General features: G+C 47.1%; 2 protein-coding genes across 6 annotated transcripts in view; both read left to right on the top strand.

Annotated features, from left to right (window-relative positions):
* Positions 1-225: 225 nt before the first annotated feature.
* nucb1 (nucleobindin 1) lies at positions 226-5,397 on the top strand. Its single transcript, XM_068579079.1, has 13 exons — positions 226-252; positions 1,425-1,551; positions 1,638-1,745; positions 1,836-1,968; positions 2,650-2,753; positions 2,962-3,147; positions 3,229-3,319; positions 3,418-3,476; positions 3,627-3,719; positions 3,826-3,915; positions 4,432-4,602; positions 4,958-5,072; positions 5,177-5,397. Exons 2-13 carry the CDS (start codon positions 1,429-1,431, stop codon positions 5,245-5,247), a joined length of 1,344 nt encoding a protein of 447 aa, XP_068435180.1. The 5' UTR covers positions 226-252; positions 1,425-1,428; the 3' UTR covers positions 5,248-5,397.
* A 1,141-nt stretch (positions 5,398-6,538) lies between these two features.
* ppfia3 (PTPRF interacting protein alpha 3) overlaps positions 6,539-16,323 on the top strand; it is a 28,981-nt gene continuing 19,196 nt past the window's right edge. The window contains exons 1-8 of one of the 5 annotated variants that reach the window (XR_011077560.1): positions 6,539-6,578; positions 7,375-7,595; positions 8,709-9,300; positions 13,902-14,003; positions 14,123-14,362; positions 14,442-14,501; positions 15,952-16,074; positions 16,150-16,242. Coding sequence is in view for 4 of the 5 variants with exons in the window: in XM_068577847.1 (XP_068433948.1) it covers positions 8,920-9,300; positions 13,902-14,003; positions 14,123-14,362; positions 14,442-14,501; positions 15,952-16,074; positions 16,150-16,242 (999 nt within the window). In the remaining variant the exon portion in view is untranslated. The remainder of the gene's footprint in view (positions 6,579-7,374; positions 7,596-8,708; positions 9,301-13,901; positions 14,004-14,122; positions 14,363-14,441; positions 14,502-15,951; positions 16,075-16,149; positions 16,243-16,323) is intronic. The other 4 variants (XM_068577847.1, XM_068577848.1, XM_068577849.1 and 1 more) reach the window with 4 other exon arrangements.

The raw sequence follows: 16,323 nt of genomic DNA on the forward strand, positions 1-16,323 counted from the left end.
GACATAATTATCTCCGTAAATGACAGATAGAAGAGTGAATGTGTTGTCGGCTGAAGGTCTGCTGACTTATTACGGGCTGTAGTACGAATAAATATATCCAAGAAACAGGAATTAAACAATTCCAAGTATTTCCGACAGTACCTGAAGGCATCATATTGGACCAGTACTGCATTTTCGTGACGTCTATTTTATCCGACGCAGATCAGGTCGTGTTTTGAGCATCGCATCAGGCTTTTTACGGACAAACGGGCGGTAAGAGACGAGCAACTGCATATATATTGTTTTTATAACACATGTAACATAATTGTGCTTTTTAATGTCGGCAGATTTTAAAGGAAGAATTTATATTGAATCGTGACATTAGAGGTAGAGGTTTTCTGTAGCTCCCCCCCGGCTAAACGTGGATATCAAGTCGCCTGTATCACCTTTTAAAATGACCTTATGAAGACGGTCTAATGTTTTTAAATGGTGTTGAAACCAAACAATGTCCTCGTGCCACGTGTTTAATGCCACACCTAACGTTATATAAAGATTAGGACCGCTCCCCTCATCGACATCTGTGTTATTGTTTAAGCTAGTTGGTGTTTATCTAGCCACAGCAACGACCCCTTGTAATACTAACATCCTAATTAAACCATGTTGTTTATTTTAAGAAGTGCTGCTGATGTCTTAAACTAAATGTGAGCTGTTCATTCAGCATGATACATGTGTTTTTCCTGCTCGACAATGGACCGTTGTGCCAAACTCCATTGAAGAAATCGGATATTATTGTTTACTCTCATCGGCGAAGACACACACATCGAATGAAAATAAGATTATTACACTTTTTACAAATCTCTCAGGTCTCCCGGTCATTTCGGCAAACACTGTTTACACCAGCCACCAACCTATGTTACTGAAATCCAGTTCTCTATGACATTATTCAGGTTACATTTGAAGACCGATCCAGGGTCAGGGTTACTGTCCTCTGTGTACTCTGGACTTGTGTGTGTGTGTGTGTGTGTGTGTGTGTGTGTGCGCGTGTGTGTGTGTGTGTGTGTGTGTGTGTGTGTGTGTGTGTGTGTCCAGTTGTTGTTGATTGTGTAGTTGAAAGTGTGTCTGCACCTTTAAATGAGTCTGTCTGGTCATGTTGATAAAAATAGAACCAAACATAGTTCATTACTGCTCTGGTCAGTTCCAGAAGAAAACATGACATATTAAATATGATCAAGAGCAGAATTAGACAAACATAGTCTTGCTTTAGAGCTAGCATATAAACACATGTAGCCATGATGGATTTTAAGTTAAGACTTTACTGAAATGAATGCATCTCGTTAATGGATCATGAAATTTGCTTATTTTCCTAATTGAAGACATTTAAGAGAACGGACAGAAAGGACCGCAGTACAATGTTGTCACGTGTGTTGTCGTTGTTTACGTTGAAGGAGGATGGACCTCTCACCTGGCTGGCTGCTGCTGCTCCTCTGCATCTCCGCCGGCGTCCGGTCGGTGCCCATCGACCGCAATGCCGACAACCAGGAAGCTAAAGCGGAGGCGCCGGAGGAGAACGTGGTAACGGCCTCAAACGCCTCTAGTTGTGTACTTCAGTTGAGATTTGTTGTGAATTTCCTTTTTTTCTCCACGACATTGTCTCGCAGGACACCGGCCTCTACTACGACCGGTACCTCAGGGAGGTGATCGAGGTTTTGGAGACGGACCCTCACTTCAGAGAGAAGCTGCAGACGGCGAACACGGAGGACATCAAGGTCGGTGGCCGTTTTTCTTTCCTCCGCTCTCCCGGCGCTCGCGTTCATCCTGTCGTCCTCACGTCGGATGTCTCGTGTTCCCCCCGTCAGAACGGCCGTCTCAGTAAAGAGCTGGACCTGGTCGGGCACCACGTGAGGACTCGCCTGGACGAGCTGAAGCGGCAGGAGGTGTCTCGCCTCAGGATGCTGCTCAAGGCCAAACTGGACAGCACCAACACGCAGAGTGAGCCGACTTATTGCGCAATATAATGCATATGGATTCATGTTTATAGAGATTATTGCTGAAGATTTCATTTAAAGATCTTCAGTGGAAAATTAGAGCGTTTGCCCTAGCAAAGAGAGACAACAAATACTTAATGTTTAAGGTTATGTACTAAATCATACGTTATGTTTTTACCTTATGAAACGTAATATGTTGATAGAGCACTTATAAATACAATATTTGATCGAAATCGTGTGTCATTTAAAGCAATATTTTTGCACTTTTTTGTATTTTTCCTTTGAAAAATAAAAAAGTAAATGTTCCTTTTTAGCTAATCAACGGTTATACAAATTATCTGCTGAATCAACAATGTGAACAGAGACAGATACAAATGTTAAGTAGACAAATAACCCCCCCCAAAAAACATCCAACTGCTCCCTGTCAGCTGTTCATGTCGCCATAAACAGATGTGAAAATGTAGGCTTTGTATATTTAAAGAAAATGGGTGCAATCCTAGTCGGTATGCATCATTATCACATATTATTATATTGTGTAATATCCGTGCACGGATGCAGTTTAGATTTTTTTTCCCAGAGCGAAGCAAATGCAAATGAGCGAGGTTTTATTGCCAGAGATGTGTTCAGTGTGCGTGGGACATAATGGAAGTCATGTGTGTGCTCGTTAACCGTCTGCTGTGTGAAGGCCTGCAGATGGACCACGCCTCCCTGCTGAAGCAGTTCGAACATCTGGATCCGCACAATCAAAACACATTCGAGGCCAAAGACCTCGAGCTGCTAATCACGACGGTGAGAAAATAACCACCGGATTATCTTTTAACCCCTCGGAGACGGGAGAAATCAGCCGACGGTTTATATGTCCGGGCCAGATTTAAACGCATGAAACCCCCTCTGCAGTCCTGCGGGACCATAATTACACCCATCAGGCTACGATTACAGGTCAAAACAAGATGGCGGCAACTTGTGTGTGTGCGTTTGTGTGTGTGTGTGTGTGCAGGCCACCAAGGACCTGGAGAACTACGACGCCGAGAGACACGAGGAGTTCAAGCGCTACGAGATGCTGAAGGAGCACGAGAGGCGCGAGTACCTGAAGGGCCTGGACCAGGAGAAGAGGGAGCGGGAGGAGAAGAGGATGCAGGAGCTCAAAGACAAACACCGGCAGCACCCCAAAGTCAACGCCCCGGTATGCACGGCACCCGCGGGTGGGGGCGGTGGAGGGGGTTCTTGATACGTTTGTCTGACACGTTTCCTCTTCTCGTCGCAGGGCAGTGTGGCTCAGCTCCGGGAAGTCTGGCAGGAGACGGACGGACTGGATCCCCAGGAGTTCAACCCCAAGACGTTCTTCAAACTGCACGGTGAGTGACGCCTCCTGTTTTGTTCCCCCCGTCTTCGGGCTTTACGGCGGTGAAGGACTATAAATAAAGTTTTTTTTCTCTCTCGCTGCCTGGTTCAGACACAAATGAAGACGCGGTGTTGGACGAGCAGGAGCTGGAGGCGCTCTTCACCAAAGAGGTAAGAAACCAAACTCATTAAAGTGGCAAAAATGTCGTCAGAAAGCGGATGATCATCTATTTGAAAATCCAGCTGTTTCATCTGAGTTCCTGCAAGTGAAAGTTTCCGACCTGACAGCGGTGACGTGCGGCAACATCTGTTCTTTTCCAGCTGGAGAAAGTCTACGACGCCAAGAACGAGGAGGACGACATGATGGAGATGGAGGAGGAGAGGCTGAGGATGAGGGAGCACGTGATGAAGAATGTGAGGCTCAGCTGTTCGCTCCTCCTTTTGAACTTCTTACTCCTCTTTTTGCTTCGAATAGATTCACTGAGTTACGTTTCTGTTTTTAAAATAAATCAAAATGAAGGTGGACGCGAACCAAGATCGTCTCGTCACCCTGGAGGAGTTCCTCAAGTCCACGGAGAAGAAGGAGTTCAGTAATCCCAAAGAGTGGGAGGTAAGGAAGGAGGAAAGAAGGAGGAGAAGGAGGGAGATGGCGGAGGAATAAGATGGAGGGAGGGAGGAAGGAGAAAGAAGGAGAAAGGAGGCGGGAGGTGGAAGGAGAGAGGATGAGGGAGGGAGGAGGAGGATGAAGGGGGAGGAGGAAGAAGGGAGATAGGAGAGAGAAGGAGGAGGAGGAGGAGGAAGAAGGATAAGGGAGAGGAAGAAGATGGCAGATGGGAGGAGGATGGAGGAAGAGGGACGAAGGAAAAGGGAGAAGGAGGGAGTAGGCGGTTGAAGGGTCTGTGGTTCAAATCCCGATGGCATGCTGGGAGACTGTGGCCACTGAGGTTAAAAGTTTAAAGCTCTTCTTTACCTCGGCGACTAAAACACCCACAATGCAACACCTGAGATTCTGCTGTGTTAATGTCGCCTGGAGCAGAGATAAGGCGCTACAGAGGTCTCACTTCTTTCTAAATCCGCACATCCAGATTCTTTAAAAAATAAAAAAAACTTTTCCTGCTCCGTAAAGACTCTGGAAACCAAGCCGGCGTACACGGAGGAGGAGCTGCAGCGGTTCGAGGTCGACCTCCGGGACCGAGAGGACGAGCTGAAGAGGAAGGCGGAGAACCTGCGGCAGCAGCAGGACCTGCTGAAGGAGAGAGGGAAAGCCCTGGAGGCCCAGAGGAGGGAGTACCAGCAGGTAAACCGGCCGCCATGACAGTCATGCAGGAGGTCAGGCCGAGGTCAGGTGAATAAGTGACACTGGAAGACGCCGAGAAGCATGCTTTATGATGATGATGATGATGATGATGAAGGGTTCAAGTAGTGGAAAGACATTACAGACGGGAACGGGAGCGTGACAGGAAGTTCAGACGCTTTAATTAAACATACCACCTTAATGTTAAACATGTAATTAACCATACCTCCTTTATTTCAAACGTTTTGAAGAACCATACCGCTTTTATTTTCAACGTTTAAAGAACCATACCTCCTTCATTCTAAACATTTAAAGAACCCCAGAGATGATGATCAATGGTTGCATTGTCTCCTTCCAGGCGGTGTTAGAAATGTCCCAGAAACAGAAGGGGCAGCCGGCGGACGGCCAGCCTCCCGCGGGTCCTAATGGAGAACTACAGTTCCAACCGGAGGCGCCAAAAGTGGAAGCTAAAGGTAAACGGTCGTGAATATGACAAATGTGTTTTTATTTTGTTGGAACAGAACATCTTCTTCTATTTCAGTGTCTCTCTCCCTCTCTTCTCTCCTCTCTCTCACAGCCGAACACCAGGCCGAGGCCCAGAATAACCTGCCGGCAGAGCCGCCACAGAATCTGCCCATACACACTTAATGCAGCGCACACACACACACACATACACGCACACACACACACACACATGCACATGCACAAGCGATTTGCACTGACACACATATCCAGATGGGTTCCACAAGCTGAATATCGTGGCGTGTATGTATAAATTCAGACAAACTGGCTCGTGAATCCTGACGTATTGTACTGTGTTCATCTGTGGTCTCTCAAAACTGTATATATATATATATATATATATATATATATATATATATATATATATATATATATATATATATATATATATATATATATATATATACAGAAATCTTCAGTTTCAGTGAAGTTTTCATTAATGCAGGGTCTTCAGTGTAAAATTCTCAACATTAAATAAAGACTTAATTTAAGAACCTCTGAACCAAACTTCTTAAAATCTGTTTGTTTTTTTGACACACACACACACACACACACACACACACACACACACACACACACACACACACACACACACACACACACACACATTTTAACTGTATTCTCTCCAGAGTTAAGAAGTAGATGAGCATCTGTTGTATTACTGTGTTTTTTTTGCTGCTAAACTACAAAAAAAAATACTTTCTTTCTTCTTCTCTCTCAAATTTATTGTAGCGAATGGGATGCGGCTGCTCTGTGAGTCTCACTGGAGGCTCTACTGTACACCATCCTCTCTGAAGAGAGCATTACGTCACCTCAGCCTCAGAGGCTTTAAGTCCCGCCTCCCCCGCGTTCTGATTGGCTGATAATACTTTCATGACTGCGATAGTTTTAACGGCTGATTTTAATCATAAAAAAAGGAAACTGCCAACATTTGTGATTTATTTTTTAAAAATCAAATTATTGTATAGTTAACTGATCCCCAAAACTTAATATGAACGTTAAAAATGGTTATTTTCTAATTGTTTATCACTGATTGTCACGCCTTTAATCACCACCGCGGGTCCCAAAATGTGGTTTAACGTGCAGCCGTGAGGGCTCAGCCCTCTGGGCGGCAGTGCTTCTCCTCATTCAGCCGCCAGAGGGCGCACTTGTTTATTTCTTTTTTTTCTATGAGCAAGTTTCGTGGACCACAGTGAGAATATATGAGATAAAAGCCCCTCTCTCTGCTGGTGTCCTTTTGTTTTTGTGCTTAAAGACGTGGAAGTGAAACGGAAGTGCAGCAGGAAGTGAGTTTGAGGACGTGAGGAGTTGTTTTAGCCGCTGGGAGTTTGTTTCTTTAAGACCCAGCATCTCTACCGAGGAGGAGAGGCGAGGGAAGAGACGCGATGGGAGAGCGTCAAGTTACGCGCAACCACCACGAGGGGACCGGAAGCAGTATTATTTCTCTTCAGAATAAAGTTTGTATTTATTATATTATTTCTAGAAATAATTGCTCCTTTTTAACAGTCATACTATATAGCTAAATATTGTCAATAGACTATATATTTGTATATTTATATACACACATGTATGTATATATACACATGTATATATGTATGTATTTGTATGTGTGTATGTGTGTGTATATATGCACACACACACACACACACATATATATATATATATATATATATATATATATATATATATATATATACATATACATATATATATATATATATATATATATATATACATATACATATATATATATATATATATATATATATATATATATATATATACACATACATATACATATATATATATAAATATATATATATATATATATATATATAAATATATATATGTATATGTATATATATATATATATATACATATACACAAACACATATATGTATACATATATATATATTTATAAACATATATATATACATATATACATGTATATATGTATATATATATACATATATGTATATATATGTATGTATATATATATATATATATATATATATATATATATATATATATATATATACTTCAACCAGAGTCATTTGAAACTCCAGTATTTCTCAATAATAAAAAAAATCAAAGACACTAAAACTTAAATGTGTAGCAGAAAAACTGTCACCTGTTTTTTTCCTATTTTGCTTCATCAAATAAAAGTAATCACCTTGTATGCCGGCGCAATAAAAATAAATTAAACCAAAACTGATGTTTTTATGAGATCCTTAACGAGATTTTATTCTGAAGGTCCCGCCCGGAAGCCGCTCGCGTCTCCTGCTTTGCGCCTTGACGCCGCCTTTCTGGAGCCGAGGCGTCGCTCCCCTCGGCAGCGCGCAGGAGAGGGAGGGCACGGCGCTGTGTAACCGGGCTGCAACGCGCTGTGACGGGGGGAGAAGCTGCAGCCTCCGATGGAGGGAACCGGCCGCCGAGGCGCCTTCACTTCCTGTCTCATGCCCACCATGGAGAGGGTAAGACACACGCCATCGCTCGGGCGGCTGAAATCCACCGTGATGTTCGGTACCCACACACACTCACACACAGACACACACACACACAGACACACACACACACACACACACACACACACACACGGATCTAGCTGTGCGTTAGACCGTCCAGCTGTTTTTATGGGTGGGAGGAGGAGGGATGGAGGGAGTGGAGGGTGTGATAGGAAATAGACGCCTTGCAGTCGGAATAAAAGCCAAAGAGGCGCACCGTTTTTTTCGACATTTAGGTCACTCACGCCACTAAAAATAACCCACTTGCGTGATACGTACATCCCGGTTGAACGTGTTAATTAGGCCTCCATCATCTACAGCATGATTGGCACCTCCTCCCGCGTGAGTCTGTCCAGCACAGGCTTTAAAAACGAGGCTGCTCCGCCACCTTTTTGAGACATTGACTGTGCAAAGACAGCCGTGGATTCCCGCACGAGCCTCCTGATTCACACAGAATAAATCCATAGATATGTATATTTACAGATGGCATCCGGAGCCGGAGAGAAAAATCATGTCCTCCTGGATACAGCCCGTAATTACAATTCATGATGACACCCTTTCCACCTCCTCCACCTCCTCCACCCATGAGATGTATGAACGTCTCTCGGCTCGAACCTGCAGGCCTGCATGGAGATTGTTGTGTGTGTGTGTGTGTGTGTGTGTGTGTGTGTGTGTGTGTGTGTGTGTGTGTGTGTGTGTGAAGCTGTAACGACTCGTTTCCGTGCCATCATGCGCCATTCATTTGCGCCGTTATGACTGTGTGGGCATACTACACACACACACACACACACACACACACACACACACACACACACACACACACGCTCGGATGCACGCGCACTGATGGACACACGGATTGCTCCAGACGTTGAGCATGGAGATGCCAGTCAGAGAGAGGGGAGGCGGGTTGGAGAAAGGTGTGTGTGTGTGTGTGTGTGTGTGTGTGTGTGTGTGTGTGTGTGTGTGTGTGTGTGTGTGTGTGTGAGGTGGGAAAAGCCTCCATCACGTGTTCCTCCATCATCTGGTGTTCCTCCATCTAAACACGTCCTCTCCCTTTCTTCTTCTCTCGCCTCTCTCCTCCAGGTCCGTCTCTCATCTGAGTGAAGCCAGGGCCGGGGGTCAGAGGTCATCCGTTTAAAAAAACCTGCCCCTCTCCCTCTTACCCCCCAAAAAACAACCCACACGTCCACACAGCGCCCGTACACTCCCCTCCCTTAAATATCAGTCGGCCGCTTGACTCCGAGTCGCCCCGAATCCGCCTCTCGGACGCCGCCTCCCACACCCGGGCCTCAAGATGATGTGCGAGGTGATGCCCACCATCTCGGAGGACGGGCGCGGAGGAGGAGGAGGCGGAGGGGGGTCGTCCTCCCCGGCGGGGGGCGGAGGAGGTGGAGGAGGAGGGATCGGGGGCGTCGGGGCATACGGCAGCAGGGACGCCCGCGGCGGCGGCAGCGGAGGCGGCGGCGGCAGTGGCAGCGGCGGCAGCGGCAGCGACGAGGGCGGCAGCACGGGCAACCTGGAGTCTCTGATGGTCAACATGCTGACGGAGAGGGAGCGGCTGCTGGAGAGCCTGAGGGAGACGCAGGACTGTCTGGGGACGGCTCACCTGCGCCTCAGAGACCTGGGACACGAGAAGGAGTCGCTCCAGAGGCAGCTGTCCATCGCCCTGCCGCAGGTACACACACACACACACACACACACACACACACACACAGGTTTTATTATTCTTATTGTACGTCAGTTGTAAGATTCTGTGAAGGTCAGACTGATGGAAAGTTTCATCTGGGCGACGAGGGACGAGTTCAATCCTGTCACATTATCCAGGTGTGTGTGTGCGTGTGTGTGTGTGTGTGTGTGTGTGTGTGTGTGTGTGTGTGTGTGTATATTCACTTTGCAGGTTTCACTGAAGGATGAACATCTGGACTTGTGTTTTTATTTGTGCATCCACAAAACGTTTTGCATCTGTAAGAAGCCGTTTTTTTAGCAAAAGGCTTTGACCGTTGAGGTGAATGTTGGGTTGGACGTTTGTTTTGTGCTTCCTGTTGAGCTGCTCCTTTAAGTTTAGGTTCAACTCAGGCTTAAAGTCGAGCTTATGAGGTGAATAACAGACTCAGGCTGCGCGTCACGATTAAGTTCAGGCAGAAATTCAAAGCGCGTAACGTAAAACATCAAAAGAGTGAAAGAAACGCACTAAAAGGACATTTAAATACGATTAAAAGTCGTTAAAAATCAAAAGTCTACTGAAGTTCAGGACGTCACTCGAGCTCAGGTTAAAATGTTGAACCTTAAAAACACAAAACTACCAACAGGATTCAACATGTTGCGCCTGCACATCACTGCTAATTCACTTTAGATAAATATGATGCAAAATGAACACGTGCAGCTTGAAAAACACAAGATCCACTTCTGGATTCATCGTCCCGAGCAGCAGCGTTGGAAAAGCACAACAATAATAATCAATAACTGAAATACAGAATGTAATAATAATATTAATGAAAAGTAGAAATCCGGCGCTCGTCGCCTCAGTGAACGAGTCTCATCGTGGATTCTCGCTCGCGATCAGAAGTGCTCGTGGTGAAAACGTTTCCTTTCACGGTGTTGAATTATTGATGCGCTAACCTGTTAGCAGGGTTTAATGCTGCAGCCGGTCCAGGTGGCGCGGAGTCTGACTCCTTCCTGCCGCCGCCGCTGCTTTGTCTCCCGAAGGAGTCGGCCACAGCGGAGGTTCTTCTACCGGCTCGTCGCTCGTGGAACTGCAGGTTTATTCTGCAGGAGTTGCATTGAAGGCGTGAGTTGAGCAGCAGCGAGTAAACATCCATCAGAGAGCAGAATGTTCAGCTTTTATGGCGTTTAATGGGATCAATGAGCCGACCGTTAATAATCCAATGATTATAATAAATCTGAGCCGGATAATAAGTTTGATTACAAGACGTTCATTCCTCTGATGCTCCTCAAACTCATAATAGTCTCCTTGCGTTGGACAAACAAAGTCTGGACCGTGAAAAGTATTTATTTCACTTTTTATCTCGATAAGACCGACACTTAGCGACAAAAAAAACATATTTTTTTAATAAAGCACAAACAAGCTGTTGTGTTATTTGTGTATGAATTGTTTGAAAAGGATCATCAATATATACGGACACAATAAACAAACTGACGATGGAGATGTGCAATCTCAAGCCGCCATCTTTGTTTGATGAAATCGTCGAGGTTCATGGGACATTTATTCCAGAAGTGTTGAAAGACTTTCTGAGAGGTTGTGTTGTTGGTTTTTGCAAAGATTGATGATTTTTGGGGGGGTGGACACGTGTGGCTTGGTGATGGGAACGTCATGTTAAAAACAGGAAGGGGAGGAGTCATTGTTGAGGGGGAGGAGTCAATGTTGGACGCCTCCCACACTGTCATGTGTCAAAAAAAATACCAGACATATAAGAGAGCGGCTGGACATTAAAGAACCATATTACCTCAACGATAAGGCGATCGATATGACACACAAACACACACACACACACACACACACACACACACACACACACACACACACACACAGGAGCACGTGGAGCGCAGCAACACACTCTACAGTAGATGAGTTCAGCGAGTTCGTCTGTGTGTGTTCGCCGTTGCCAAGAGAGAAAAATCATGGAGGAAGGGATGGAGAGAGCGACAGCATGACACACACACACACACACACACACACACACACACACACACACACACACACACACACACACACGGAGCGAAAGAGAGGAAAAACCTGGTGATATGAAACACACAGAGACTCACAAATCAAAAGCATTTGCATTTTGCTGCATACTAATCAGGAGGCTTCTAGAGACTGTTTTTAGATCATGAGGAGGAGAGATGCAAAGTTCTGCTTCACCAGAAGAAGAAGAGACGGAGGAGAGGAGGAAGAAGAGGAAGAGGAAGAAGAGGAAGAAGAAGAAGAAGAGGAGGAAGAAGAAGGAGAAGAGGAAGAAGATGAAGAAGAAGATGGAGAAGAAGAAGAAGAGGAAGAAGAAGGAGAAGAGGAAGAAGATGAAGAAGAAGAAGATGGAGAAGTAGAAGAAGAAGAAGAAGGAGAAGAGGAGGAAGAAGAAGAAGAAGAAGAAGGAGAAGAGGAGGAAGAAGAAGAAGAAGAGGAGGAAGGAGAAGAAGAAGGAGAAGAGGAGGAAGAAGAAGAAGGAGAAGAAGAAGAGGAGGAGGAAGAAGAAGAAGAAGGAGAAAAGGAAGAAGAAGATGAAGAAGAAGAAGGAGAAGAAGAGGAAGAAGAAGAAGGAGAAGAAGAAGAAGAAGAAGAGGAGGAAGAAGAAGAAGAAGAAGAAGAAGAAGAGGAGGAAGAAGGAGAAGAAGAAGAAGAAGAAGAAGGAGAAGAAGAAGAGAGATGGAGGAAGTGTCGGTACGGTGGAGCTTCTCGCTCCTCCGGCTCTCGTGAATTAATCCCAGTATTATGGGATGTCCTCGGGGTCCAGAAGGAGAATCTGCACGCAGCAAAGTTCCTCCTCACGTCCATCCTTTCAAATGAGCCGCTTACTCCTTCCTCGTCTTCCTCCTTCCTCGTCTTCCTCCTTCCTCGTCTTCGTCCTTCCTCGTCTGGTCTTGGTTCACGTCGTCTTGACGACCATTTGCATCTTTAATGGCTTGTTTACACTTTGTGAAAACACACATGATGAGAGACAGAGACTGTGTGTGTGTGTGTGTGTGTGTGTGTGTATCCTGTTTGTGTGGGCGTGTCATGTGTGTATGTTGTGTCTGTCATATGTGTGTGTTTGTCTTATGTGTGTGTATGACATGTGTGTGTTTGTTGTGTGTGTCATGTGGTGTGTGTGTAATGTCTGTGTTTCTTATGTTTGTGTTGTGTGTGATTTGTTGTGTGTGTGTGTCTCAGTGTATCATGTGTGTGTCTGTGTGTGTGTCATGTGTGCGTCACGCCGCCGTCACACACGAGCAGAGAGGGTGATCAGTGTACGGGCGAGCGCTCGCCGCTCAGCGTGTGTTTGCGCACGTGAGCGTGTGTGTGTGTGTGTGTGTGTCAACGTGACTTCATCCGTGTGTGAAGTTGCCCCCCCCCCCCCCCCCCCTCCCTTCCCTCCGTGTTGCTGCGTTGCCACGGATACCGCTCACTCTGACTCGAGGCAGCTCTCATAACTCACGTTACACACAATCGGATTAAATTACACAAAATCACAACAATCAGCTCTGATCCTGACGCCGCTCGTTTCTACCTGCAGGCGCTTTTGGCGTTTTTTAACGGCGGGGCCAACGCGTTGCCAGTCGAGGTTATTGAGCAATTAAAGCAATTCTTGGAGCTGCAACACGTGCAACAAACCAGTTGTTGTGTTTCACACTCGGAGGCGCGTTGTGCGGCGGCCTTCAGACGCAGCCAGCGCCTCAGGGAACGCGGCTGATTGCGGGGAAACGTTGGCAGTAAACGTTACCGTGTGTGTGTGTGTGTGTGTGTGTGTTTGTGTGTGTGTGTGTGTGTGTGTGTGTGCGTGTGTGTGTGTGTGTTGTTGCTCTCGGGGACTCGTGAGAGGTGACCTCATGCTGAGATCTTTATTTGTCGGTTTCAGACCTTCTGACTCGACGTTTATCAATCAGAGGAGAGAGGAATCCATTAAGGAGCAGCAGAGGAAATAAAAAGCTTTCTGCTGACGCGGCTCATTCAGACCGGAGCAGCACGGCATTCTGGGAAATGCACGGAGCCGCCAGTACAAGTTGAAGCAGCCGGCTTCAAAACAATAACTGTGTGTGTGTGTGTTATATGTGTGTGTCATGTATGTGTTTGTGTGTATGCATCTTGTGTGTGTGTCATGTATGTGTGGGGGTGTCATTTGTGTGCGTTTCTTATGTGTGTCACCTATGTGTGTTTGTCATGTGTGTGTGTGTGTCATCTGTGCGTGTGTCATGTTAGTTTATGTGTGTGTATTTATCGTGTGTGTGTGCGTCATGTGCGTGTGTGTCAAGTCTGAGTGTGCTTGTCATGTGTGTGTTTGTCTGTGTGTGTGCGTGTTTGTATGCGTCATGTGTGTGTGTCTGTGTGCGTCACGCCGCTGTCGCACACGAGCAGAGAGGACGATCAGCACGCAGGCGAGCGCTCGCCGCTCAGCGTGAGCGCGCGTTACATCATCAAGTTGAAGCATCCGAGGCCAGTTTTGGGGGGAAAGAGTGTGTGTGTGTGTGTATAAGAGAGAGAGAGTGTGTGCGTGTCTGTGTGCGTGTGTGTGTGTGTGATCATGACCTCGTGACCTCACGACCTCGTCTCTCCCTCCCCTGCAGGAGTTCGCCGTACTGACCAAAGAGCTGAACCTCTGCCGCGAGCAGCTGCTGGAGCGCGAGGAGGAGATCGCCGAGCTGAAGGCGGAGAGGAACAACACCCGAGTGAGTGCTCCGCCCGAGCTCTGACCATCTGAGACTGTTCACCGCAGAATAAGAGCTGTTCATTGTCTCTGTGTGTGTGTGTGTGTGTGTGTGTGTGTGTGTGTGTGTGTGTGATCCAGCTGCTGCTGGAACACCTGGAGTGCCTGGTGGCCCGCCACGAGCGCAGCCTGCGGATGACCGTGGTGAAGCGGCAGGCTCAGTCCCCGGCCGGCGTCTCCAGCGAGGTGGAGGTGCTGAAGGCGCTGAAGTCGCTGTTCGAGCACCACAAGGCGCTGGACGAGAAGGTGAGGGAGCGGCTGCGGGTGGCGCTGGAGCGGGTGGCGTCGCTGGAGGAGGAGCTGCAGTCGTCCTCCCAGGAGGTGAGTCCGCGCCCGCGGCTTGCGCGTCTGCTCGCGGTGGGCGGAGTCTCTGCTGACCTCCTCCTTCCTGTTGTTCCAGGTGGTGTCGCTCAGGGAGCAAATCAAGCGACGGCAACAAGGACTGGAGACCGGCAAAGAGGTAACGGGGACGCGACTTTTCTTCGGTTCTGCCGTGGCGGCGACGCCGGCGTCTCCGCCTGAAAGCTTCCTGCTCTCAGAGCGACGGCGTGCAGGAGCTCTAACGGTGAAACTTCACCAGTGGAAAGGTGGAGCTGTCGTGCACCTGTCACGAGACACGAGACAGAGTCACACCGGGTGACACGAGGGTCTGCAGTCACAGCACCATCCTCAGTTTAGCATGTTAGCACGCTAGCATCTGCTAGCTAGCGCCCGAGATACGCCTTCATCTTCTGAATTGAAGGTCGCTCTGATGTGTCGCAAGCCATGCAGATGGTAGATGCTCTTTGGGATAATTTGTGATTTGTGTTATTATAAAATAAGCTTTGGTGTCGCCACTTGCAGGTGTAATAAAGTGGTAACGTTTAAGCTAGGTGTTACCGCTAAAAAACCAAAAACAAGCTAGTATAACTGAAAATAATGTGTAACCTTAAAATGTTGAGTTGGACAAGCTAAGAAACTTAAATTGTCTGAAGTTCAATTTGAGTTCATTCAACTCAGAATACATAGTTGTGCTGACAAAGGGAAAGTTGGCCCCACAAATGAGTTGAATGAACTAAAACCTCAAATCCTCTTTTAAAAGTTCATATCCTGCAGGAAATGAACTTTTAATCCCTTTTAAAACTTTACTAGTGCAGCCGGTGTGATGGGACTGCCAAAGAATCAGACCAGGGCCGTAAAGTGTGGGGGGGCCAACCCCCCCCCCCCCCGCCTCCCCCTCCACCCTTCTTACTCCAGGAGCCCCTTCTCAGACCTCCACCATCTTTAATCTCAACTCCACACCTGTTAAGTTGTGTTACCGTCACAGTGACAGCATCTGTCCACAAACTGGAGTATAAAAACCTGTCCAACCTCTTTATTACTTCCTGCTGCAACAGATGTCTCCGGCGCCACATTGTTACTGTGATGTCACGGCCGCTGAAAACAAAGAGAGACCGGGCGGTTGATTCCAGTGAAAAACATAACGATGTGTATCGTAAGCAGGAGCCGGGCCGCTCCCTGTGATTCTGCACAGCCGTGGCCTTCATTTGTAATTAAAAAAAAACAAAAAAAACAAGCGTGATGCTTGTATCCAGTCTGTCCACGAAGGGGATTTCATTTCAATTTATCTCAGTGCTTTAAAATGCTGCGTCACTTCTTTTTTTTCCTCAATCAACCTGCCAGAAGCTGCTGCCTTCGGGTCCACAGTTAAATCTTTGATTAGTATTGTTGCAACGTGGCCTCCAGCCAGCAGCACTCAGGTCACTCAGGCGGCAGGAAAGTTAGCCGCCATCTTGGATTTCGTAAGAGTTGTGAGGACTTTAAATCTCCAGTAATCCATCAGAGTTTACTGGTCACATGTTTTCATGAAGGTACCTGGTTCCTCTGTAGCTTTAAATGAATCAAAGCCAATCTTTCCTCTCGGGCTTCAGCGGCTTCCCAACGGACCGTCGTCCATCTTGGACGACGCCGACCGCCAGCGAGAGGGCGAGATCGAGCGGCAGAGGTCGGAGCTGGGTCAGCTGAAGGAGAGACTGGCCCTCATGTGCAGACAGGTACTCCATTACCCCAAAACGCACCCTCGCGGGTCTGATATCACGCACACGCTCACGCTCTCCCGCCCCGTTCAGGTCGGGGAGATCGAGGAGCAGCTGACGTCGGCCCGGAGGGAGCTGGCCCGATCGGAGGAGGCCAACCAGAAGCTGCAGAGGGACGTGAAGGAGGTGAGCCCCCCCCCCCCTCCTCTCTCTGTCTCGCTTTGACTTTTGCAACAGCACAAGTGGAGGCCTCTGAAAGCTGTGAAC

Source organism: Clinocottus analis, unplaced genomic scaffold, assembly GCF_023055335.1.
Source record: "Clinocottus analis isolate CAN_PGR_092001 unplaced genomic scaffold, fCliAna1.0.p SCAF_16, whole genome shotgun sequence".
NCBI lineage: Eukaryota > Metazoa > Chordata > Actinopteri > Perciformes > Cottidae > Clinocottus > Clinocottus analis.

Bases quoted from the DNA above. Each gene is read 5' to 3' on its own strand.
- nucb1 (XM_068579079.1), top strand. From the start codon at position 1,429: ATGGACCTCTCACCTGGCTGGCTGCTGCTGCTCCTCTGCATCTCCGCC. The intron at 1,969-2,649 runs GTGAGCCGACTT...TGCTGTGTGAAG, and splicing joins GGACAGCACCAACACGCAGA to GCCTGCAGATGGACCACGCC. The intron at 3,916-4,431 runs GTAAGGAAGGAG...TGCTCCGTAAAG, and splicing joins GTAATCCCAAAGAGTGGGAG to ACTCTGGAAACCAAGCCGGC.